Source organism: Cynocephalus volans, chromosome 9 (genome assembly GCF_027409185.1).
Source record: "Cynocephalus volans isolate mCynVol1 chromosome 9, mCynVol1.pri, whole genome shotgun sequence".
Lineage (NCBI taxonomy): Eukaryota > Metazoa > Chordata > Mammalia > Dermoptera > Cynocephalidae > Cynocephalus > Cynocephalus volans.
Genome location: NC_084468.1, coordinates 84,954,522 through 84,981,163, shown reverse-complemented (window position 1 = coordinate 84,981,163; position 26,642 = coordinate 84,954,522). Strand labels below are relative to the sequence as shown.

The following is a 26,642-nucleotide window of genomic DNA, read 5'->3' as shown; positions in this document are numbered from 1 at the left end:
TTTTTTTTTTTTTTACTGTATAATTGCTTGAGTTCTATGTATATTCTGGATATTAGTCCTTTGTTGGATGCATAGTTGGCAAATATTTTCTCCCACTCTGTAGGTGGTCTTTTCACTCTGTTGATTGTTTCTTTTGCTGTCCAGAAACTTTTTAGTTTGATATAGTCCCATTTGTTTATTTTTTTCTTTTGCTGGTTGGGCTTTTGGGCTCATGTTCATAAAGTCTGTGCCCCGACCTAACTGCCGAAGTGTTTCACCTCTATTTTCCCTTAGTCACTTTACAGTTTTGGTTCTTATACCTAGGTCTTTAATCCATTTTGAGTTGATTTTAGTGTATGGTGAGAGATGCGTATCTAGTTTCATTCTTCTGCATATAGATATCCAGTTTTCCCAGCACTACTTGTTGAAGAGGCAGTCTTTTCCCCAATGTAGATTTTTGTTGCCTTTCTCTAATATCAGATGGCTATAAGCCTGAGGAGTGCTTTCTGAGTTCTCTATTCTACTCCACTGGTCTGAATGTCTATTTTTATATCAGTACCATGCTGTTTTGGTTACAACAGCTTTGTAGTATAATTTGAAATCAGGCAGAGTTATGCCTCTGGCTTTGCATTTTTGGCTCAGGATTGCTTTGGCTATTGGGGTCTTTTGTTTTTCCACATGAAAGGTAAGATTGTTTTTTCCATTTCTGTGAAGAATGTCGTTGGTATTTTGATGGTGATTGCATTGAATCTGTAGATCACTTTGGGTAGTATAGACATTTTCACAATTCTTCCAATCCAAGAGCATGGAATATCTTTCCATCTTTTTGTGTCTTTATTTCTTTCAGAAATGGTTTGTAATTCCCTTTGTAGAGGTCTTTAATCTCCTTGGTTAAATCGATTCCTAGGTATCATATTTTTTTTGGTGACAATTGTAAATGGGCTTACTTTATTTATTTCTCTTTCTGTTAATTAATTATTTGAGTATATAAATGCTACTGATTTCTGGGCATTTATTTTGTATCCTGCAATGTTACTGAAGTTATTAACCAGCTCTAGGAGTTCTTTGATAGAGTCTTTAGGTTTTTCTGTATATAGGATCATGTCATCTGCAGAGGGGGAAAGTTTGATTTCATCTTCTCTAATCTGGATTCCCTTTATTTCTTTCTCTTGCCTGATTGCTCTAGCTAGTACCTCCAGCACTATGTTGAATAGAAATGGTGAGAGTGGACATCCTTGTCTTGTTCCTGTCCTTAAGGGGAAGGCTTTCAATTCTTCCTCATTCAGAGTAGTACTTGCGGTGGGCTTGTCATAAATGGCTTTTGTTGTGTTAAGATATTTTCCTTGTATACCTAATTTGTTGAGAGTCTTTATCATGAAGGAATGTTGAATTTTGTCAAATGCCTTTTCAGCATCTATTGAGATAATCACATGGTCTTTGTCCTTGAGCTTGCTGATGTGATGTATCACATTTATTGACTTTCATATGTTGAACCATCCTTGCATCCCTAGGATGAATCCCACTTGATCATAGTGTATAATTTTTAAAATACATTGCTGTATTCTAATTGCTAATGTTTTGTTGAGGATTTTAGCATCCATGTTCATCAAGGATATTGGCCTGTAATTTTCTTTTTTTGTTGTGTCTTTATCTGGTTTTGGTATCAGAGTTATGTTGGCCTCATAGAATGAGTTTGGGAGAGTAGAGTCTGTTTCAATTGTGTGGAACAGTTTCATGAGAATTGGTCTTAACTCTTCTTTAAACACTTGATAGAATTCAGCTGTAAAGCCATCCATACCCGGACTTTTTTCTTTGGAAGATTGCTAATTACCACCTCAATCTCCTTGGTTGCTATTGTTCTGTTCAGGTTTTCTATCTCTTCTTGGTTCAGTCTTGGTAATTTATATGTGTCTAGAAACTTATCCATATCCTCCAGATTTTCAAGTTTGTTGTCATACAGTTGTTTATAGTAGTCTCTAATGATTCGTTGTATTTCTGTGGTGTCAGTTGTAATGTTTCCCTTTTCATTTCTGATTTTTTTTGAGTCTTCTCTCCATTTTTTTTTTGTTAATCTAATGGTGTGTCTATTTTGTTTATCTTCTTGAAAAACCAAATTTTAGTTTTGTTAATCTTTTCCATTGTTTTGGGGTCTCTATTTCATTTAGTTCTGCTCTGAACTTAATTGTTTCTTTCCATCTACTGCCTTTAGGTTTGGATTGTTGGTTTTCAAGGTCTTTGAGGCATAACATTAGGTCATTTATTTGGAGTCTTTCCATTTTTTTGATATAGGCATTTACTGTAATAAATTTCCCTCTTAGTACTGCTTTTGCAGTATCCCACAAGTTTTGGTATGCTGTATCTTTATTTTCATTTGTTTCCAATAATTTTTTATTTCCTGTTTAATTTCTTCTTGGACCCATAGGTCACTCAGGACCCTATTATTTATTTTCCATGTATTTGTATATCTTCCAGAGATTTGCTTATTGTTTATCTCCAGTTTTAGTCCATTGTGGTCTGAAAAGATTGTTGGAATGATTTTAATTTTTTCAAATTTGCTCAGTCTAGATTATTGACCTAATATGTGGTCTTTCCTGGAAAATATACCATGAGCTGATGAGAAGAAAGTGTATTCTTTTGCTGTTGGTTAAAAGGTTCTGTGTATATCAGCCAAGTCCAGTGGGTCTAGGCTGTAGATTAAATCCTGTGTCTCTTTGTTGACTTGTTGCCTGGAAGTCCTGTCCCATACTGATAGAGGGGTGTTAAGATCACCCACTATTAATGTATTAGGGCCTATCTCCTTCTTTAAGTCTAAGAGTGTTTGCTTTATATATCTGGGTGGTCCGGTATTGGGTGTATACATGGTTATGATTGTTATGTCTTTTAGTTGGATAGTTTCCTTATCATTATACAATGGTCTTCTTTGTCTTTTTAAATGTTTTTTGGTTTAAAGTCTATTTTGTCTGATATAAGAATAGCTGCTCCTTCTTGTTTTTGGTTTCCATTTGCATGGTATATCTTTTTCCATCCCTTCAGTTTTAGTCTATGAGTGTCTTTACAGGTGAGGTGGGTCTCTTGAAGACAGAATATACTTGGGTCTATTTTTTTAATCCAGTCAGTTAGTCTGTGTCTTTTGAATGGGGAGTTTAGTCCATTCACATTTGGTGCAGTTATTCAGAGTGTTGTTTAATTCCTGTCATTTAATTGCTATGTAGGTGGTTTAAATATCTTTTGATCATTATTTCCCCTTTTATTTCTCTTCTTCAATGTGAGTTGGGGATTTAAGGTGGAATGGTTTAGCTTCTTTCTCTTTCTTGCTGGCATTTTTGTTTTAACTGTGGGGTTTGCTCTTTCTTGTGTATTCGTGATGATGGTTCAGAATCCAAATGTTTGTTTACAATTGTTTATTTTGACATGGAATCTATTAACTAATAAGTGACCTGATGCTTTTCTCTTGCTGCTTGTAGAATTCTCTCTTTGTCTGTGAGCTTTGTGAATTTAACTATAATGTGTCTTGGGGAGGATCTTTTTGGGTTGAATCTGTTTGGGGACCTTTGAACTTCCTGGATCTGAAGGTCTGTATCTCGCCCTACACCTGGGAAGTTTTCTGTTACTATTTCCTTGAGTGGGTTTTTGATACCTTTTCCCTTCTCCTGCCCTTCAGGAATACCCACAATTTGGATGTTAGAGAGCTTGAGATTGTCTGCTATCTCTCTAAGGTTTTCCTCATTATTTTTAATTCTTTTTTCCTGTTTTGTGTCTACCTAGTTATTTCAAAAAAACCATCTTCAAGCTCTGAAATTCTTTCTTCTGTTTTCTCTACCCTGCTGCACAAGCTCTCAGTTATGTTTTTTTATTTTGTAGAGTGAGTTTTTCAGTTTTAGAAGTTCTGCCACACTCTTTTTTATGATATTAATCTCTTTGTAGATTTCTTCCTTCATATTCTGAGTTTTTTTCTTGTTTAATTGTGTTCTTTAATTGAGTCTTCCTTTATTTCTTCAAGTTTTCTTAAGATTATTACTCGAGATTCTTTTTCAGACATTTTAAGGATTCCCTGTTCCATGGAGTCTGACTTTGGGGTATTACTGTATCCTTTCGGTTGTGTCATTTCTTCTTTATTGTTTGTACTTCTAGTGTTTTTTTCCTGATGCTTGATCATTTGATAGGGGCTTTGCTTCTTCTATTATACTGAGGTTGGCCGTGGAGTAGCCTTGGTTGCTACTGTGGGAGGTGAACTGTCTTACTTGATAGTAGGTGTGGTGGTGGTTATCTTAAACCAACTTGGTTCCTGTTCTAGACTCTGTGGTCGTAGCATAAGCCCATAATGCATAGAGTTCTGCTGGGCCAAACTTGGTGGGTTGGATCCATAGGCTGGTGCTCCCACCTGGGTCTGAGGCAGGATGAGGGGCCGCTTGGAGCTGTGCGATTCTGCTGGCTGGCTGGCACTGGGGGGCTCACCTGTGTGGTGCCAGTTCATGGCAGCAGGGTGGGGTCTGGAGCTCTGCCCCTGCCTGTATTCAAGGTGGTGGGGTGGGGGGGCCGTGTGAAGCCATATGGTTCCACTGGCTGGCTGTTGCCCTTAGGGATCCTCTTTTAAATTTTTATTTTTTGGGATTAATTAAAGAAAGTTTTCATATTTTTTACTTATGCTATTGCTTAGTGTAATTATCCATCTTTTATCTTCTTGGATATTTTCTATATAATGTATATTTATGCTTTTCCATTAAAATTATTTTCCAGGTTATTCCAGCACCAGGCAGCTATGATGTTCAAAAATCATATGAAATGTCTCAAGTTAAACATAAATACATGCCACCTCGTAGTTTAATGGCTAAAAGAAAACATGCCTCCTTTCTTAGTGCAACTCCTCGATGCCTGGAAAAAGTGACAGATGGGCCAGGTAAGTCTAGATTGTCCTCTTAAAGCTATGGTGAGAAAACTAAGGTTTCCATGTTAAAATAGACAATTGTAAACAAACATTTACATTTACCGTGCCTCTTTTACATGTGTAGGACAAATACCTAGAAACAAAATACTTATTCAGTGAAAGATATTTTTTCAAGTGTAATGGCATTTGTTTGCGGTTTTATGTTTCTTGATTTTACTAAAGGCAATTTTACCAATTTTACTGAGCTAATAAATTCATCTAGCATTCCTTCTATTGGAGAAAGAAAAAAAACTTAATATGGTAAAGTTGTTAGAGGCAAAAAGTACTTTACTCTGATTTGGAAAATCAGTCTTACACAAGATACTCATTGTGCCAGTTTAATGGAATTATTTTATTTTTCTCAAGTATCAAGAAAGCAGCTATATAAAAAGATAAATATTTATTTGAAGGTTTAAATTTCAAAAATAATTTTGATTTTTTCAATTGTGATTGGTTTAGCTATTGGTAAAAGAGAGCTGAGTGCTCTGAAAATGAATGCAATAACTTTCCCTGGGTAATGAAGATGAATCAGTTAGTATGCTATTTTACACAGGAAAACTAGATAGAGAATAAGAACAATAGTTTTGAACAATAATTTACAAATGTATGACCATATGTGACCACAAAACAACTGAACTGTTATAATGAAACTTTATAAGAATATGGAGAAAAAAAAATGAAACAGAATGAAGAAACTTTTTTTTTCAGAGTTGTTACTGGAACACCAAAGCAGGAGAATACAACCCATTGAGCAAATAAGAATACTTGGAGTGCCTTTGATCCATAGAAGCTTGCTTTGTTTTTTTGTTGTCCTTTGAGAGTCAGGCATATTGGCCCACGTGATGATCCATTTTAAGTTGAAATTTAACTCTACTTATTTTCTTTTTCTTTTCTTAAGTTATTGCACCATTGTTGATTTTGTCAGGTTTTAGCTTTGTTATGAAGTAGAATATAAAGTCCTGTACTGTGCCTTGACCACAGTAAATATGTGGTCACACTAAAGTGATGCAGGGAAATTAGTTATTTGAAGTTCTAGTACCATCACAATCACTAAATGCAGTTAATCAAATAACAAATAATATGCACATCGGGGTCTCTCAAAATAGCTAATATTGATTTCATATTTTCTGAGGTTTTTTTTTTTCTTTCTCTGCTTTTACTTAGCTCCTCATAAAAATTCTTATAGATGGAATGCATAAGAGTTTCAGTTAAGTGCTGGGATTGGCACTGTGACTTTCCATTGCTTTAATATTTAGCCTAGGGCAAGTAAATTCACTACTTACTTTATTAGTTTCTATTTTCCAAAATAGAGATATTTGCTACCTACTTGCATCTCATGAGAATATAACGTTAATAAGACTATATTTCAAAGTCATTTTCAGAACCATTGATGTTCCTTAGAAATATAAAATCTTATTATAGTATGAAACATGTTTCTTCTTAATGTTAAGCCCACACTAGCTTCTAAAAGAATTTGAGAGTTGAGGGGAACTTTTTCATCATAAAGACAGTTATTATTTGGAAGTCCAGACATAGTGACTGTCAAAGTCACTATACAATTGCAGAGTAGCCAGTTTGCTAAATAAAAAGTATCACATTGGTAATACCAGTAATTCATCAAGTTTTCCATACTGCATCTTAAAGTGGCTTATATTTCAAAGGAATGATAACAGAAATCCCACATGACTTTATAATCAACACATTAGAAAAAGCCATATGGGATTTCTGAAACTAGTATCTGATAATCATGATGTATGAAATTTGATTTCTTCTGACATGTACAGATACTGTAGTAATTGTACAATTGTTCATTATTTAAAATTAATCTGCTGTCTTAAGGTATGCATTCCAAAATATGGCTTGTCTTATTCTGTTTTGTGCTGCTGTAACAGAATACTGGGTAATTTACAATGAACAAAAATTTATTTGGCTCATGGTTCTGGAATCTGGGAGGTCCAAGAGCATGGCACAGGTGTTTGGTGAGGGCCTTCGTGAAACATTTTATGAAGGCAGGTGAAAGAGCAAGAGAGGGCAAGAATGAGAAAGCAAGAGAGGATCCAACTAACTTTTATAACACGTCCACTCTTGGAGATGGGGTTAGAGAGAAATTGGTGAAGGGCTACAAAAAATGTTTACATTTTGTAATGATAAAAAAAAATGCCCACTCGAGAGATAATCACATTAATCCATTTATGACAGCAGAGCCCTCATGAATTAGTCACCTCTTATTAGGCCACACCTTCCAATACTGTTGCATTAGGGATTACATTTCCATCACACAGACTTTGAGGACACATTCAAACCATAGCATGACTCTAACAGATTTTATAGGTGTCCAGGGATAATTCAGTTAATATCCATGCTTCATTTTGGTAATTGAAGATTAACTTTCATTTGTCTTAACTCTGTTACATTAATCTAATCAAGGAAAAATATTCAAGTGTGATATTATCAACTCTCTAAATAGATTTCTAATTTTTAAATGATTTTTACTTAGGTCAGATTTTTATTGATCAATATGACAAAGAATTCTTAATTCTTTTTAATGTATGCTTACTAATGTGGTTTTCTGCTCTAAAATGAAAATAGCCCATTTCTGCTATAGATCTTAGTAGCATCTAGGGACAACTAATATGTTAAGTCTTGATTGTTTAAAAAAAAATCTTTATATAATAAAAAGATATAGTGATAATAGTTCTACTTGTTATTTTCTCTGTGTCAGTGTTTATCTTACGAATGATGTCCTTTCATATCATATATTCTTAGAAATAAAATAAGAAAAAGTATTTTTTTGCCCTATTGTCATTAAATATTGGTAATTTTGTTTTACCGTAATACAAATGTAAAGGACCTTTTTGGGTTGAATGTAAAATTTCTTATACATCAGATAAAATTATTTTGTGTTATTATGTGTATATATACATGTACATATAAATAAGACTACAAAGTTGTTTGACTTAATTTATAGAGCATGATATGCATATTTGTTACTTGAGTGATTACTAGGAAGAATTGGCTGTTTTGCTTTATTGAACTTAAAAAAATGTATGTTGTTATCTCTCTTATATTTGTTGGTAAAACTATTAAGACCCGAGGTTCATAAGATATGAATAATATTCTTTTATGGTACTCACCAACTTTTAGGACATTTATTCAATATTTTATGGTCATGTATTTTATTAACATTTTATAGCCATGTATTTAATTTCAAGTTATTTCAGAATTTTTATTAACAAACATGGAAGTGGTTTTGTTTCATTTATAAATAAAGCCTGTTTTTTGACTGTTTATATTTAAGAAAGATAAAATTCATTTTCATTAGTCTAAATTAAAGGAGGAAATAGTATATTCACAATCAGTATACTGTATACTATTAAATAAAAACACATTAGAATCATTTAATGAAGAAATTCCTAAATGAGGTATATCACATTTTGAAGCAATCTCCTCTTATCTAAACCAAGTTTTAATTCATGGATATGTAAATGATTTTGTGACTGATCCAACTCAGGTAAGGTGAAATTGTTATGTGGAAAAGTACTGTTCATTACTTTATCTCTCATATTGACCTGTTTTGGGGCATTTAGAGGGAGAACGCTCAGCAAATTAAAAAAAAAATGGATGAAAGTATTGTTGAAAGTATGGAAAATGGTGGACTATTATACATCATAGTGGAAGTGTAAGTTGATATGAGTGTTCTTCAAGGTAGGTTAGCAGAATGTTTCAAATATGCATGCCATTTGACATAAAATTCAACTTCTGGGATTCTTCTAAGGAAATAATTAAAATGATATACTCAAAATTTAAGTATCAAAGGTATTCATCAAAGAACAGTTACAATGAAAAGTTTAACATGTCCTAAATGGAAAAAAAATGGTGTATACTTTTTAAACTTGGGAAGATCTTGGTAACAAGATAGGATTGATTCGTCCAATCATTTAATAAATATGTACCAAGAGCCTCAGTTAAACACCATTCCAGAGACTTGAGATAAAGCAGTGAACAAAATATAAATATTCTTGTTTCTCAGAACTAATTGCAGGTGTATTTATTAATAAAAAAAATGAACAAATAGATTCATAGATTCATAGATTAAAGACAGAAAGAATGAAAGAAAATCAGGTGTTTATAAATGCTATAGGGAAAAATAAGAGAGAGAAGGAGAATTGGGAGTTTACAGGTGGTTGGGCATTAGTTTCAAATGGTGTTATCAGGGAAGTCCTCACTGAAAAAATAGTATTTGAGAAACAAACTTAGCCTTATTAAAGAGTTTTGTTTTACTTTTCAATTTTTAATTGTTTTCTCTATATGAACATATACTGCTTGATAGTAAGACAAAAATGTATTTTAAAATATTTAAATACCTTAAATTTGCAAATAAAATTTAAAGATAAGTTAATGTAAATATTTTAATTTTGAAATAAAAAATTAAAAATTTAAAAGATTTAGTTATTTTCAAATTTTTAAATAAAGAAAAACAATCAAAGTTGCAGCATAATTTTTTATGAAGATCCAAATATCAAGATGAATGATAGATGCAGCAATATATACCATATAAGACAACATTCATAGGCAGAACCTATCAAGTACTGAGACTTCACTCAGAAATTATAGATCATTTCTCATGAAAATAACGTTGTGATTTCTGCATCACTTCCCCACAGGAAATTATTTTAGGAAACAAATATAATTTATCTTAGAAGTTAATTGAACATATCCCATGAAGATAGTTTTGTTCCTTTTTCAATAAACATAAATAATACCCTTGATATAAAATCACTGTTGTGTGAAAACTAATTATTTATTCTATTTTCTTAGTGACTTGTAATATTCTAGCTTCAGAAGTACTATAAAGATTATCAAAATGCAATTCATCCCCCTTGCTGCATGCTGTTAGCCTATTGCAATAACCGTGTAATTTTTTCTATAGGTTTCAGAAATGCTTCTAAGATGTTAAAATGCAAGATAATTCTGAGTGTAGAAACAAATCCATCAGATCAGTTTTGGAGACTTGTTGATTCTATATCTTTATTCAGAATAATAGAAATTTTATTATAAAAAAAGAGCTAACTTTATTAGCTTTCAGTCTCAAATTATTTTTGTTTCTTTAGACACTTTATATACATATATATCAAGTAAATTTTCCTTATACATAATTTTATAATGATCAAATTTTTAATAAGCATATTTGATAAAATTATAATTTGTACATATTATATACATATATAATATACTGATTACTAGTTTGAGCTCAAATGAAATAATTAACTTATTGAATACTAAAGAATTTTGAAGACTATGGGAAAAACTTCATTTGAGAAAGAGAAATTGAATAGGCAAGAGTGGTAGAGAGAACTTATAAAGCAATATTTTAGATCATAATGGGTAAAGGAATCAAAATTTAAAATAGGGTGGTTAGCTTTAAAGCAGAAAGTCTTTACTTTTTCAGATGGGAGGTCAGATGTAAAGAATAACTGAAAATATATGGATTATATATATATAGATAATATATAGTGGAGAGCTTATCTCTTCCATCTTGTGGATGTGTCACTGTATTATGGGGTGATTCATAAATTGATGAAACAGCAGCTTACATGGTTTTAAAATAATTATATCAGTTTGACCTAAGAGGGACAGACAGTATATAAAATGAAAAGAGGCCTTTGGACTTACAAATTTCTGCAGGAAGGAAGTTGGCTATAAACTTTTCTAGCTGTAAACATGGGCTATTGGAAAAGGAAGGATTACTCAGAGGACAGAACCAAGAACCCACAAGGTGGAGTCACGAAACAAACAACTCTTAGGAAGTAGGACTGAACCCTAATTTATGAATGCAACATGTGCCTAGCTGAATTTGAATTGCTATGAACTGCTGACTGCTATGTCTTTCTCGTTTTTCTCCCTTCGAGCAGTAGTGTTTACAGCATTTGTACTATGCCTGTCTAACATTCGTTTGTTGGATATGTGTATGGCAGATAATTTGTCTTTTTAGTTCAAGGTCTTTAGGTCAATAGAAATGGTATGCAAAGAGCTGTACCAGAAGAACCCCAATAGGGAAGTCTCATCCATATCTGAACCAGAATTACATCACAGAATTCTGGACTTCAAGTAGTGGTGTCTGTTTCCAGTGTCCTGAATGGACCTATGGTACTGCATCAACCAACAGAGTATTGCAAAAGAGTTGCTATCTTACTGCTGAGGCTAGATCATAAAAATTCCTTGTACTTCTGGATGGTTCTCTTAGGATGTGCACTCTTGAACCTAGCCATCATGCTGTGCAGAAGCCAAGCAGCTGTGCAGCGCCCATGCAGGGAGGAACTGAGGCCCCCATTCCTCAATCCTGGCTGATCTTCCAGCCAACAGCCAGCATGGACTTGCTAGCCATGTGAGTAAGTTATTTTAGAAGTAGATTCTCCAGCCTCCAGTCAAGCCGCCGCAGCTGACACCATGTACAGCTGAGATGAGCCTTTGCCCCAGTCATGCTCAAAGTGCATATTTATGAACAAAATAAATAATTATTATTGTTTTTTGATGTAGTTCCTTATGCAGCAGTAGATTACCAGAACAAATTCTAACCAGAGAAAGGAGACAAGTGATGATAGATGAGGTTGGTTCAAAGTAAAAATATGGAATGACTGGCTAGTGGACAAAACATGGCTAAGATATAGGTTCTTAAAAGTAATGTGGTCAAAGAATAAGAAGTTGATATACGGGGTAATGAATAAGATGAAAATATAGCCATGTCTACAATTGAAGTGGAATCAAGGTCAAGCCCAGGATTCGAAAGGGCTATTAACAATAATATTGAACTATCCAAGAATAATGTTTGAGAGGGTGATGTAATAAAATGATCCATGTCCTAAAACCATCCAAGAAGATGGGAGAGTACATTAGAGTTGGGTAGATAATAGCCACAAGGAGGAAAAGAGATTAATTTAGATAAATTAAAAGAGAACTATGTTACATTTGAATAGGAGTTTTAAGTTTTAGAGTGTTTCACGTACCTTACTGGATTCTTACAACTAGTTTGTCAGTATAACTATTACTGTCCTCATTATAAATAAGGGAGAACACTGAAGCTCAGGTAATTTAAAAAAAGAAAAACTTGTTCAAGTTCACCCAGTTAGCAAATAGTATAAACAAGAATAAGACATAGATGGTACATTTCTTTGTTCATTCATTCATTCTTTTGCTTTTTGAGCACATGCTATGTGCCAGGCACTGTGCTATGAATATAAGAATAAGACTCAATCCTTGTCCTCAAGTCTCTTACATCTAGCAAGTTAGAAGAAATTCACAGATAATTATAATAAAGTTTAATTAGTAGTTTTCCCATATCACAATTGTTTAAAAAATCGTATGTAAGTTTACTGGCAAATGGAAGAGTATCTGTTAATATAAACTTTTTCAGCAGAGAAAATAAGGTTACAAAGCATTCAACATGTACAGTTTGTAGTATGAGCAAGCCAGGTAGGTACACAGTGGCAAATCATCATGGAATCCTAATATAATTATAACAAATCATGTGAATTTCCAATTATTTTATTTGCATGTAAATTTATAGTAAGGACCTTAAGGAACTATGTCATTTAAAATTTTTGTCATTTCTTCTGTACCAATAAAAATAACAAGTATATTTTGCTTATTACAGTTTATGGTAACTTCAAAGAGAAAATAACTGTTTTATAAATATATAGAGAGACCTGAGTAGATTTAACACATAAAGAAGACTTTTAGCTTTGGTACTAACCTTCAAATCTGAATGAAACTAATTTTTAGAAAAAAACGTGTGAAAATTTTAGGGAAAAATAAGGAAATTCTAAAAAGTTAAGCTTGCCTTTCAATGGAAGAAGTTGCCTCAAGGAGTAGGAGACTTCTTATCATTGGAGGTACTGAAGCATAAGTTGCATGATTTAACTCTCAGGAATGCACTGGGATAGTTTTTTTGCAAAGAGTTGGTTGGAAGCTGGACTTGAGAAACTTTAAGCCCTCTACCCATTCTCACCATGTCTAAAGTCTAATGATTCTCTAGATAATGGGGAAGCAGCCAGTAAAAAGTACAACAGTATAAGTGGTAATATAACTGTAATGAGATAATTTATTCTTTTTATCTGGGGAATTTGAATTTATAGAGAATAATTCAAGGGTAAATGACACTATGTCTAATTAGTATTCCAAAGTTTAGAAATGTTTTTGCTAATTCTTAAGATTTTATCATGACCTATATGACATAGTTTTAATTCATTTTCATCGCTAATGTAGTTTATAGTAATAGGTTTTGAGAGTAATCGTTATTAGCAGGAATAATAATTTATCAGACACTTCATAGTGCCAGCAGACACTTTAAAAATACTTTATATATATAAACTAATTTAATCCTTGCAACAACCCTATAGTTATGACACTTTACAGAAAGGATAATTGAATCATGGGGAGGTTACATAATTTGCTAAAGTAGCATATATATCTAAGGTGGTATATAGCTGGGATTCAAATATAGGCAATTTGACATGTAGGCCTGTGCTTTTAACTACTATTCTCTGCTGAGTAAACCCTGTGTTCGTCAGAGTTCTCCAGAAAAACAGAACCAATAGGAAATATATGTATATTAAAAAAAACCCAAATCTCATATTTATGCATATATGACTTGTTAAAAGGTATTAACTCACATGATATGGAGGCTGAGATGTCCCATGACCTGCCTTCTGCAATCTAGAGACCTGGGAAGGCTAATGGTATAGTTTTAAGGCCTGAGAGCCAGAAAGCTGATGGTGTAGATTCCAGTATGATTCTAAGGCCTGAGATCCGGGCCAAGAGAAGATCGATGTTCCAGCTCAAGCAGTCAGGGGGAGGGGGGAAGGGGGGGAGAGAGAGAGAGAGAGAGAATCCTCCCTTTTTCACTTTTTTGTTTTATTCAGGTCCTCAAAGGATTAGATGACTGCCCATGCTGGGGAGGGCAATCTGCTTTACTTAGTGTACTGATTCAAATATTAATCTCTTCCAGAAACACCCTCATAAACACATCCAGAAATAATGTTGAACCAGATATCTGGGCATCTTCCGATCCGGTCAAGTTGACACACAAAATTAGCTATCACAAGTGTATCCCTTGTCAACTTGACACTCATATGCATCTACTTAAACCATACTTAATCTCCAAATAAAGACAATATCAAGGTAATAATCTGCCTAATGTGGTAAAACTATCTTATGTACAACCAAAAATGTACTAACCCCTTCCCTAAAAGAGGAGGTAAAGTCCTTGAGTGATGTTTATTTTTCTTGTTGATATCCTATATCTTAAATGCTATGATGTAAAATTAACAATTCTTAAATACTATAATATGAAGTCAATACATATTATGTTACATGACAAGGAAATAAGAGAGGGGAGAGAACTATACACACACACACGTGCACGCATGTACACAGTTTGTAATTCATATTTCTGTAAGTAGTCATATGGCCATAGCTGGTATTTGTAACTATGTAACTACCTTCTTCCAATACCATTCTGTATTCCCTTTGCCTTAGCAGGCACCTCACCCGGTCATGGTTCTTTACCTTATGAAGTGACCCAAATCTTCATAACTGAAGGGTCTGGGCCATTGGTAGTCCTGCTTCGATTGGCTTGTTGTAGTTTTCCATTGATCTTAATCATAGGGCATGGTACTACTAAGAGATACCCTTAGAGATCTCCTATATTCCAGACATACCCTTCCTTACCTTCATTGTAAAGCAGTACCTTTGGTAGTCAGGATCAATCACCCCAGCTAGCACAGTAACTTCCTTCTTTGCTTGTTCACTCAGAGGCATGAAGAGCCCAAAGTGGCTGGTTGGTAGTCTTAATTGCCAATTCAGCAGAATCATTTTTGTGTCTCTTCCTGGTGGAAGCATTCTTACCTCTGGAAATAAGACCTTTAGGCCAGAAGAGCATAAAGTTTCATGAAGAGGAAGTAAAAATTTTGCTAGTGTGTCACTGGGGGTAATAATGAATAGTGCCTCGCATTTCCACCCCTGATTCCTGGCTATGGGAGAAATAGCACTATATATTTGACACTGATTCAGAGCACATACAGCTTTCTGGAGAACGTTGCCCCATACCTGCAAGGTTTTGCCACTTAGGTGAAACCATAACTGAGTTATCAATAGGCCATTCCACTATTACAGCAAAGAAACTGCTTTAGAAACATGGGGAACATAGTAAGACCAGAGAATTCTATGTGAATGGTGTGATTGTCACATTTTTTTGTTGTGAGTTGAGTTCTTTGTTCAGAAGCAATGCTATGTGGCATACTATAATGGTGAATAAGACATTCTGCAAGTCCATGAATGATAGCTTTGGCAGAAGCATTGCATGCAGGGAAGGTATATTTATATCCAGAGTAAGAATCTATTCTAGTAAGAACAAAACACTGCCCCTTCCATGATGGAAGTGGTCCATCATAATCAATCTGCCACTAGGTAGCTGGCTGATCACACCAGGGAATGGTGCCATATTAGGGATTAAGTGTTGGTCTCTGCTACTTACAGATTGGGCATTCAGTGATGGCCATAGCCAGAGAGGCCATGGTGAGTGGAAGTCCATGTTTTCTAGTCAATGCATAAACTCCATGCCTGCCACCATGGCCACTTTGATCATGAGCCCACTGGGTGGTTGGGGAAAGAGTTTACTGGTATCTACAGAACAGGTCATCCTATCCACTTGATTATTAAAATCCTCTTCTGCTGAGGTGACCTTTGGTGAATATTTACATGGGACACAAATATCTTCACATTTTTGCATATTCAGAAAGGTCAATCCATATACCTCTTTTCCAGATTTCCTTGTCACTAATTTTCCAATCATGTTCCTTCCAAGTGCCTGATTATCCAGCCAAACCTTTTCCCACAGCTCATGAATCAATTTATAATCACATGTCTGGCCATTTCTCCTTCTAAGCAAGGTGAATAACCAGGTGCACTGCTCCAGTACTGCTCACTGGGAGGATTTCTCTTCACCATTGCCCTTTAGGGATGTCTCAGAACAGGGCTGTAGTGCTTCAGTTTTACACTTTCATGTGGTGCCTGCATATCATGTGAAACCATCTGTAAACCAGGCCTGAATCTTCTCTTCCTCTGTTAACTAATTGTAAGGGATTCCCCATGAGGCTATACATGCAGTCTGGGAGAGAAGACATGGTGTAGAAGGAGTGGGGACCAGGGGCATTTGGGCCACTTCTTCATGTAAATTACTTGTGCCTTCAGGGCCACCCCAGGCCTGATCACATATATATACCACTTTCATCTGATGATGGAATGCTGCTGTGCATGCCAACTTTATGGCTTGATGGGTCAGATAACACCCACTACATGATGGCCAGCTCAGATCATATGGTAATTTGGTGGCCCATGTTTAAGTGTTCAGTCTCTACTAAGGCCCAGTAGAAGACTAGAGCTGTTTCTCAAAAGGAGAGCAGTTATTTGTGGAGGATGGCAGGGCTTTGCTTTATAACTCTAAAGGCCTGCATTGCAGTTCCTCTATAAGGGCCTGCCAAAAGCTTCAAACAGCATTCCTATCTGACACTGACACTTTAGTCACAAATGTATCTGCTGGATCATATGGTTCAAGTGCCAGAGCAGCTTGCACAGCAGCCTGGACCTGTTACAGAGTCTTCTTATATTCTGGGCCCCACTGAAAACTAGCAGCTTTTCAGGTCACTTGGTAAATGGGCTGGAGTAAGACACCCAAATGAGGAATATGTTGTCTCCAAAATCCAAAAAGACTCACTAGGCATTGTGCCTTCCTTTCTGGGTAGTAGAAAGGTTATGAAACAACTTTACCTTAGAAGGGATATCTCTACATGCCCCATACCAATGGACTCCTAGAAATTTCACTGAGGTAAGAGGCTCCTGAATTTTTGCTGGATTTATTACTCAGCCTCTGGCATGCAAATGTCTTACCAAAAAGTGTAGAGTAGTTACTACTTCTTGTTTACTGGGTCCAATAAGCATAATGTCATCAGTATAAGAGATGATGAGATAGGTCAGTGAAGGTGTGCTGTTGGCTTTGCCAGCAGAAAGAAAACTGCTTCTGGTGCCTTATGGACAGGAGTAGAGAAAAAGGAATTTTCCAGATCAATGGCTGCATACCAGGTTCCAGGGATGTGTTATTTTGCTCAAGCCATAAAACTACATCTGGTATAGCAGCTGCAAATGGAGTCACCATCTGGTAAACTTACAATAATCCATTGTCAATCTGCAAGATCCATCTGTCTACTGCTTAAGCCAGATAGGCGAGCTGAATGGGGATGTGGTAAGAATCACCACCCGTGTCCTTCAAGTCCTTGATTTTGGCACTAATCTCTACAGTCCCTCCAGGAATGAATGTGGTATGCTCTGGCTTACTGTTTTCCTAGGTAGAGGCAGTTCTAGTGGCTTCCACCATGATCGCCCTTACTCCGCAGCACAGGCCAGTGAAGAAATGTGTGGATTCTGCCTGCTGCTGAGTGTATCTATTTCAATAATGCATTCCAGAACTGGGGAAATAACCACAGGATGGGTTCAGGGATCCACTGGACTACCTGTGAAATGGATTTGAGCTAAAACTCTGTTTATCACCTCACCTCTTCTCTGACATAAGTGTTTTGGGTTTCTAGGAATTAGGGTCAGTTTAGAGACAGTGTTCAGTAGTCCACAAAAGGTCTAATTATTTCTTTTTCCTAGTACACAGTTACCCCAGTGACTGTAGGTTCCTGTGTGGAAGTCTGGTAGAGTGATTAACAGTATGAGTTTTTCATAGTATACCAGGGTCCTTCCTCAAAGGAAGAGGTGTTCTGTGTCTGTAAACTTTCTCATTCAGGGGTTTCTAGGTTCTAGGTCTGTGAATTGGCTCAAGTCTGAGAATTAATTGAGGGGCCATGACTCTGTTTTTTTGATTTGGGTTAGACCCTTGTTCACTTGACCTAGAACTGTTCTGCTTATATAGATCAAGTAAGAATTTGGTAAGCTTCTTATCTATTTCACTTCTAGGTACATCGTAATTGATTAGCTAATGCCATAAGCTAATTTGCCTGTCAGACTACTCTGATTACTGCTTTGACTACTTTCCTGTTCATAATGGTAACCATTCCCACCTTGCCTTTGGTGGTTAATAATGCCATTTGGACCCTGCTAGCCAAGGATCCAATTACTCCCATTGCATTTAGATTTCCAGTTAAGTGGCAGCAGTTCCTACTATAAGATCTAGCCTATGGAGAAAAACAATCATGGAGCTCTGCAAAAATGTTGGGGCTCCTCTCACAAATTTATTTCTCATAGTATTGGTGAAAGGTTTGTTTTCTGGACCATTCCACTGTGGCTGAGTAGGCCTTAAATGACAAATGCACTCTAATATTCCAATCTTCCTAAGACTTTGAATCCCTTCTTGTACACTAAACCAAGACAGTCTGTCATTTCCAGTTTGCTCACTGTGAGCCACCTTTTGGTCCATGTTTTAGTCAATCAACCAACCAAACTGTCAGAGCCCTTTCTAACTCCCTGAGCTGCAACATTAAATGTAGAATCTCTGATTAGTGAGCCCATATCCACAAATTTGGCCTGATCCAACTTTATGTTCTTTCTGTTATCCTAATACCCTTAGTTTCCATTCCCACATATGTTCCCTGGATTTTTGTCTGTATAAATTAGAAAACTCAAGTGGCTTTTTTTTAAAAATTTTATTTTGTTGATATACATTGTGGCTGATTATTGCTCCCCATCACCAAAACCTCCCTCCCTTCTCCCTCCCCCCCTCCCCCCCAACAATGTCCTTTCTGTTTGCTTGTCGTATCAACTTCAAGTACTTGTGGTTGTTATATCTTCTTCCCCCCCTCTCCGGTTGTGTGTGTGTGTGTGTGTGTGTGAATTTATATTGAGGGGGAAATTTATTGCATTAAATGCTCACTTCAGAAGAATGGAAAGATGGCAAGTGAACAACCTAACACTTCACCTTAAAGAACTAGAAAAACAAGAACAATCCAAACCTAAAGTTAGCAGACGGAAAGAAATCATTAAGATCAGAGCAGAACTGAATGAAATTGAAAACCAAAAAACAATTCAAAAGATCAACGAATCAAGTGGCTTTTTTGGAGTCTAGTGAACTTACTCATGAGTCACACTTAATACCTCAACTTTTTTTTTGAGGCTAGGTCATACAGGATCAAACCCTGGACTTTGGTGTTATCAGCACCATGCTGTAACCAACTAAGCTAACCACCTGCCCCATCTCACCTTTTGACACATAAAATTGACTATCACACACTCCTTACTTTTAGTTAGTAAATTGATATTTAATTTATCAATCCTTCAGAACCAGTAAAGCTGGGTCAATCATAAGACAGAGAATCCATCAAGAATAAGAGGTGGGTCAATCCCAAGACAACAATTCAACTTTATGTAGCAGAGCTTTTGAGGATGGTAAACAGGATCCCTGATATAATTTTTAATGTCAACATCCTCAACATTTCTTGGAATCTTTTGTATTACTTTGTATGTAAAAAAGATTGTTTATAACTGAAAGATGGAGGAAGAATTAGGGGAGAGGAGGCTTAGCAGAAGAGAATGGAATTGATAACATATCATCTCTTCTTGAGCATGATTTTTTGGACAAGGCTTTAGTTCCCATGGCTAGAGGAGTAACAGAAACTAAATTTTCATGAAAGATTTCGTAAGATCTTGGGTAAAGAATGATGGCCAGAGGTTTCCAGAAGTATTTAAAAGCAACTCTGTGATATTCTGGATCCATGTATTACTTCAGAGAACAAAATGTGGTAAGATGCTCCAGAGAATTGTTGGGAGACACCATTCTCCTCCAGAAAGTCATTCATTAGGCCTGGAAAGGAAGACAGTAGCTACATGTTTAAGTTAGCTACCAGGTGATTCTGATGCAAGTGAAACAGGATCTATCATTTCACAATGTGCCACAGATATTATCTGATATGGGATTATCTCTTAGGGTATTTTAAGTCCTGCTTGACTTTGAGTTATTCTCTAATAAGTGAGTAAGGAATTCTTACTCATGTGTTTAGGTTCCAGCATAAGCTAACAAAATGAGTGTTCCTATTTATTCCATTTATTTTCTTATACCTTTCTACTTTAGATCTTAAGACAAACTGAAGAAACATCAAGAAGCCTAATGTATTAAGTCATGTTCCCCAGAAGCAGACTCTGAGATAAGGATCCATAGGAAAATGATTTATTAAAGAAGTACTTCTATAGGAAACTGGCAAGGGACTGGGAAAGGCAGCAGTGTGAGGGGCAAAGGAGCCATCTGAGGCAGAGACCTGCAAGGGGTAGCTTAGCTTCAGCCTGATCTTACAGGATATCCCTGTAATGTAAGTAATGCCTTAACACTGTCTCATCCCAAAGCAAGAGAGCTGTAGCTTTCACATTCAATCATTGATTAAGGGCCTACCGTTACAACTTTCAGATGTTCAATAGGGAGGAAGAACTGATATAGACTACACATATATTTTGTTGTATAGTTTTTCTTCTAAAGCTTTTTTTTAACTGTCAAACTAAAAAATGTTCAAATTCATCACAATTACAATTCATTATACAAAATAATTATGAGAAACCTCTTAGATACACTGAATTAAAATTACTTTATGATTTTCAATTTTAGAAATAAATGTGGAACAGGCTATAGACATGTCTTAACTTACCAAAAATATTTCTGTAAGTATTCAGAAAATATTTAGAGAATAGTCTTAAGTCTGTCTAAAAACTAGTATAAAATATTCAAGTAAGGATAAAAGATATGAAAATCATGACTCAGAATATTATCGGTAAGTAATTCATTGAATTTTAGGCCATTACAAATAAAGAGCTGGAAATATGTGAGGAGGTAAAAAAACTATGTAGAAAAGATGACTTAAGATTCATATTTGCATTCTTAATAATTGCAACTGTCTTATGGTTAGAAAGATAAATTCGTATTTATTTTTATCTTTTCACACTGTATTTAATTATTTAGGACTGTGGCATTTTTTGAAATATTGTATTTTGTCAATCTTTGACTAATTTTGCAGTTTAATAACTTGTATTCACATTCGTTGGTCCCTACAAAGTCATGTTATTTTAAGAAGAGAACAAACGAGTATATAAACTGATACTTGCCATCATAACTCTTATTTTTAGAACAAAAAGTGTTTTATACCCCCCTTTAGTAACATTTGTAAAAGTTTTTGGTGGTTCGCAGTCTTTTTATATTATGTATTTGTTTTTTATAAAGCAATAAAATTTCTTTCTTTTCCTGTTTTAACTCTTGTAAATGAATAGTTTTCTGGAACATTTCATGTAAGTGTTAGTCATATAATATTCAATTTATGGCATTTACTACAGCGTATCATCATTATTAGATGCATGTCTGCTTTCCTGTTACACTTTATTTATTTATTTTTTGCTTATTTATTTATTATTATTATTTTTTTACATTCTAAGATGTTGTTGTGGAGCAGTTGGGGGGGGAGGGGCAGAAAGAAAGGGGGAAGGAAATAGGGTGGGAGAAGGAGGGAGGAGAAGAGCATGGTTGAGGCCTGTGGCACCCCCTCAGTCCTGCAGGGGAGACCAGGGGGCTTCCAGTAGTGGTTCGGTCGTTGATGGGCTGGATGCAGGTGTCAGTGGGGTGTGTCTGAAGCCCTCAGCCCCCCTCCCCGCCCCTGCTTGGAAATCTGGGGCATTTCCTGCGGTGGCTAAGTGGTCATCACTGGGCTTTTTGTGGATGTTGGGGGCATGGCTCAGGCCCCTGGTCCTCCCTACTCCCTGGCTTAGGAGCCTGGGGGCTTCCTGTCCTCCTAGGTTTTATAGGCATTCTTTGGTGATGTGAGACCCTTACTAGTTAATATCAAACTTTGTCGCTGATCTGTGGGCATTTTGTTTTTTCTTTCTGTGTGACATTATTTGCTGTTCCCACCACTTTAACTCTGCACTGGAACTAATTTGTTGTCCTTTGCTTACTTCTAAAATGGGGGCACTTCCTGTGAGGACCAGCACTGGAGCCCTGTAGATGAGCTAAATTGCTACTTTGCTGCTGATTCCCTGGGGAAGGCTTTTTGTGCAGCTCAGGTTTTAATTGTTGACTTTGTATGTACTTCTGAGTCTTGTGAGTTCCAGTGCACCTGGGTTGTATGGAAACTCTCGTCTGGGCCTGAGACTTTTAAGCAAAATGCACCCCCTGTAGATCTGTATTCCTGACCAGTCTCCACTGAGTGGTCCTCTGCTGTTTGGAGGGCAGATCAGCTGTCCATGCTGTGCCCTCATGGCCCATACTCCAAACACTTCCCATGGGACCCACTGTGCACCGGTCCCTTGTGATGACTCACCGGCCTCTGAGTGGCTCATTTATTCATTTGTAACTCCTCACTCCTATGTGAGTCCATGGGAACCCTGTTAGTGGTCTTGCTGGCCTAGGGGCCACCAAGGCCCTCTTCTCCCCTGCTACGTCCAAGCCAGGGGCACAGCTGTGGCTTTTTCCAGCTCTTGCTCTGTGTGCTCACCAGCTTCAGCCTTGAAGTGGCCAGGATCCGAAATGGTGGGAGTGGTCTTTTCTTTCTCTCATCTTGGCTGCTTCTGCCTTCATGAACTCCGTGGGTCTCTTCTCCTCTTCCCCTGAGCTGTAGCAGCCCCAGCATGACTGTTGTTGTTTTATAATAGGTGTAAATAGGTTGATTTGTGGGGGAGAGTGACACTGGGGTCCGTCTATTCCACCATCTTGACTGGAAGCCTGTTGCACTTTATTTAGAATTTATTAATTCAACATTGGCTTATTGAATAACCTCCTCCATGCAAGGCACTGTTAGCTCCTTGAGGGCAGGGTCTAAGTCTGTTTATCTTTGTGTCTCATAGCCTGACACATGGGAAGGCTTTAGAAAATATTAGATGAGTGATAAGTGCATATTCACATAATTTTTTCTTATTCCTTTAATGTGAGTATTGATCCAATTCTTTTTTTTCCCCTAGATTCCACAGTTTTATTTATTTATTTATTTATTTTTTAAAAAATTTTATTTTGTCGATATACATTGTGGTTGATTATTGTTGCCCCTTACCAAAACCTCCCTCCCTCCTCCCTCTCCTCCCTCCCCCCCAACAATGTCCTTTCTGTTTGCTTGTCGTATCAACTTCAAGTAATTGTGGTTGTTATATCTTCTTCCACCCCCCCCCACCCAGTTTTTTTTTTGGGGGGAGAATATATATATTAATTTTTAGCTCCCACCAATAAGTGAGAACATGTGGTATTTCTCTTTCTGTGCCTGACTCGTTTCACTTAATATAATTCTCTCAAGGTCCATCCATGTTGTTGCAAATGGCAGTATTTCATTCGTTTTTATAGCTGAGTAGTATTCCATTGTGTAGATGTACCATATTTTCCATATCCACTCATCCAATGATGGACATTTGGGCTGGTTCCAACTCTTGGCTATTGTAAAGAGTGCTGCAATGAACATTGGGGAACAGGGATACCTTCGACTTGATGATTTCCATTCCTCTGGGTATACTCCCAGCAGTGGGATAGCTGGGTCATATGGAAGATCTATCTGCAATTGTTGGAGGAACCTCCGTACCATTTTCCATAGAGGCTGCGCCATTTTGCAGTCCCACCAACAATGTATGAGAGTTCCTTTTTCTCCGCAACCTCGCCAGCATTTATTGTTCAGAGTCTTTTGGATTTTAGCCATCCTAATTGGGGTGAGATGGTATCTCAGTGTGGTTTTGATTTGCATTTCCCGGATGCTGAGTGATGTTGAGCATTTTTTCATATGTCTGTTGGCCATTTGTATATCTTCCTTAGAGAAATGCCTACTTAGCTCTTTTGCCCATTTTTTAATTTGGTTGCTTGTTTTTTTCTTGTAAAGTTGTTTGAGTTCCTTATATATTCTGGATATGAATCCTTTGTCAGATGTATATTTTGCAAATATTTACTCCCACTCTGTTGGTTGTCTTTTAACTCTGTTAATTGTTTCTTTTGCTGTGCAGAAGCTTTTTAGTTTGATATAATCCCATTTGTTTATTTTTCCTTTGGTTGCCTGTGCTTTTGGGGTCATATTCATGAAGTCTGTGTCCAGTCCTATTTCCTGAAGTGTTTCTCCTATGTTTTCTTTAAGAAGTTTTATTGTTTCAGGGTGTATATTTAAATCCTTAATCCATTTTGAGTTGATTTTAGTATATGGTGAGAGGTATGGGTCTAGTTTCATGCTCCTGCATATGGATATCCAGTTATCCCAGCACCGTTTGCTGAAGAGGCAGTCCCTTCCCCAGTGAATAGGCTTGGTGCCTTTGTCAAAGATCAGATGGCAGTAAGTGTGTGGGTAGATTTCTGGATTCTCTATTCTATTCCATTGATCAGTGTGTCTGTTTTTATGCCAGTACCATACTGTTTTGGTTAGTATAGCTTTGTAGTATAGCTTAAAGTTGGGTAGTGTTATGCCTCCAGCTTTATTTTCTTTGCTCAGTATTGCTTTGGCTATGCGTGGTCTTTTATTATTCCATATAAATGGATAGTTCTTTCCATTTCTGAGAAAAATGTCTTTGGAATTTTGATGGGGATTGCATTGAATTTGTAGATCACTTTGGGTAGTATGGACATTTTCATTACATTGATTCTTCCAATCCAAGAGCATGGGAAATCTTTCCATCTTCTTGTATCCTCTCTAATTTCTCTCAGCAGTGGTTTGTAGTTCTCATTATAGAGATTTTACACCTCCTTGGTTAACTCAATTCCTAAGTATTTTATTTTTTTGGTGGCTATTGTAAATGGGCAGGCTTTCTTGATTTCTCTTTCTGCATGTACACTATCGGAGAAAAGAAATGCTACTGATTTTTGTGTGTTGATTTTGTATCCTGCTACTGTGCTGAAATCATTTATCAACTCCACGAGTTTTTTTGTAGAGGCTTTGGGCTGTTCGATATATAGGATCATGTCATCTGCAAACAGGGACAGTTTGACTTCATCTTTTCCAATCTGGCTGCCCTTTATTTCCTTCTCTTCTCTGATTGCTCTGGCTAGTACTTCCAACACTAAGTTGAATAGGAGTGGTGAGAGTGGGCATCCTTGTCTAGTTCCTGTTCTTAAAGGAAAAGCTTTCAGCTTTTCCCCCTTCAGGATGATATTGGCAGTGGGTTTGTCATATATGTCTTTAATTATGTTGAAATACTTTCACTCTATACCTAACTTATAGAGGGTCTTTGTCATGAATGAGTACTGAATTTTATCAAATACTTTTTCAGCATCTATAGAGATGATCATATGGTTCTTGTGTTTGACTTTATTAATATAGGGTATCACATTTATTGATTTGCGTGTGTTGAACCAACCTTGCATCCCTGGGATGAATCCCACTTGATTGTGGTGAGTAATTTTATGTATGTGTTGCTGTATTCTGTTTGCTAGTTTTTTAGTGAGGATTTTTGCATCTATATTCATCAAGGATATCGGCCTGTAGTTTTCTTTTTTGGTTATATCTTTACCTGGTTTTGGTATCAGGATGATGTTTGCTTCATAGAATGAGTTTGGGAGATTTGCGTCCGTTTCAATCTTTTGGAATAGTTTGTAAAGAATCGGTGTCAATTCCTCTTTGAATGTTTGGTAAAATTCTGCTGTGAATCCATCTGGTCCTGGGCTTTTCTTTGTTGGGAGCCTTCTGATAACAGCTTCAATCTCCTTTATTGTTATCGGTCTGTTCAAATTTTCTACACCTTCATGGTTCAGTTTTGGGAGCTTGTGTGTGTCCAGAAATTTATCCATTTCCTCCAGATTTTCAAATTTGTTGGCGTATAGTTGTTTATAGTAGTCTCGAATGATTCCTTGTATTTCAGATGAATCAGTTGTAATATCGCCTTTTTCATTTCTAATTTTTGTTATTTGAATCGTCTCTCTTCTTTTTTTTGTTAGCCATGCTAATGGTTTGTCAATTTTATTTATCTTTTCAAAAAACCAACTTTTTGATTCATTGATCTTTTGTATTTTTGGGGGGTTTCAATTTCATTCAGTTCTGCTCTGATCTTAATGATTTCTTTCCGTCTGCTAACTTTAGGTTTGAATTGTTCTTGTTTTTCTAGTTCTTTAAGGTGAAGTGTTAGGTTGTTCACTTGCCATCTTTCCATTCTTCTGAGGTGAGCATTTAATGCAATAAATTTCCCCCTTAATACTGCTTTTGCAGTATCCCACATTTTTTGGTATGATGTATTATTATTTTCATTAGTTTCAATAATTGATCCAATTCTTTATGTGATCAATCTAGTCCTTACATATGGGCAGCAACAAGAGCATTATTGGTGAATTCACAAACTATAACCCGAATCGTTAATTCATGTTTTATTTTTGGTTTTAAGTTTTAAAAATTGGGTTTTGTTTGGGCTTTAACAATACTATGCATGCAAATAGTCTTCTTAAGATATATTATTGTTCATGATATCTTGTGTGTCAGCATAACATCATACATGACTAGTGTTTTGTTTTTCATGGCTGCATAACAAATTGCCACAAACTCAAATGTTTAAACTAACACCCATTTATCAGCTGACAGTTCTATAGGTCATAAGTCTAGGCAGCTCCATGTGGTTCCCTGCTTAGCCTCTCAAAAGTTTGAAACCATGGTTACAATGAGGCTGGGCTCTTATCTGGTGGTTCCAGGGAAAAGTATGCTTCTGAGGTTATTCAGGTTGTTGGCTAACTTAAGTTCATATGATTTTAGTACTGAAGTTCTTGTTTCCCTGCTGT

General features: G+C 36.2%; 1 protein-coding gene across 1 annotated transcript in view; it reads left to right on the top strand.

Annotated features, from left to right (window-relative positions):
- Positions 1-26,642, top strand: part of STPG2 (sperm tail PG-rich repeat containing 2) — a 452,805-nt gene that overhangs the window by 354,718 nt on the left and 71,445 nt on the right. The window contains exon 11 of the mRNA XM_063107464.1: positions 4,717-4,876. Within this exon, the coding sequence (XP_062963534.1) occupies positions 4,717-4,876 (160 nt within the window). The remainder of the gene's footprint in view (positions 1-4,716; positions 4,877-26,642) is intronic.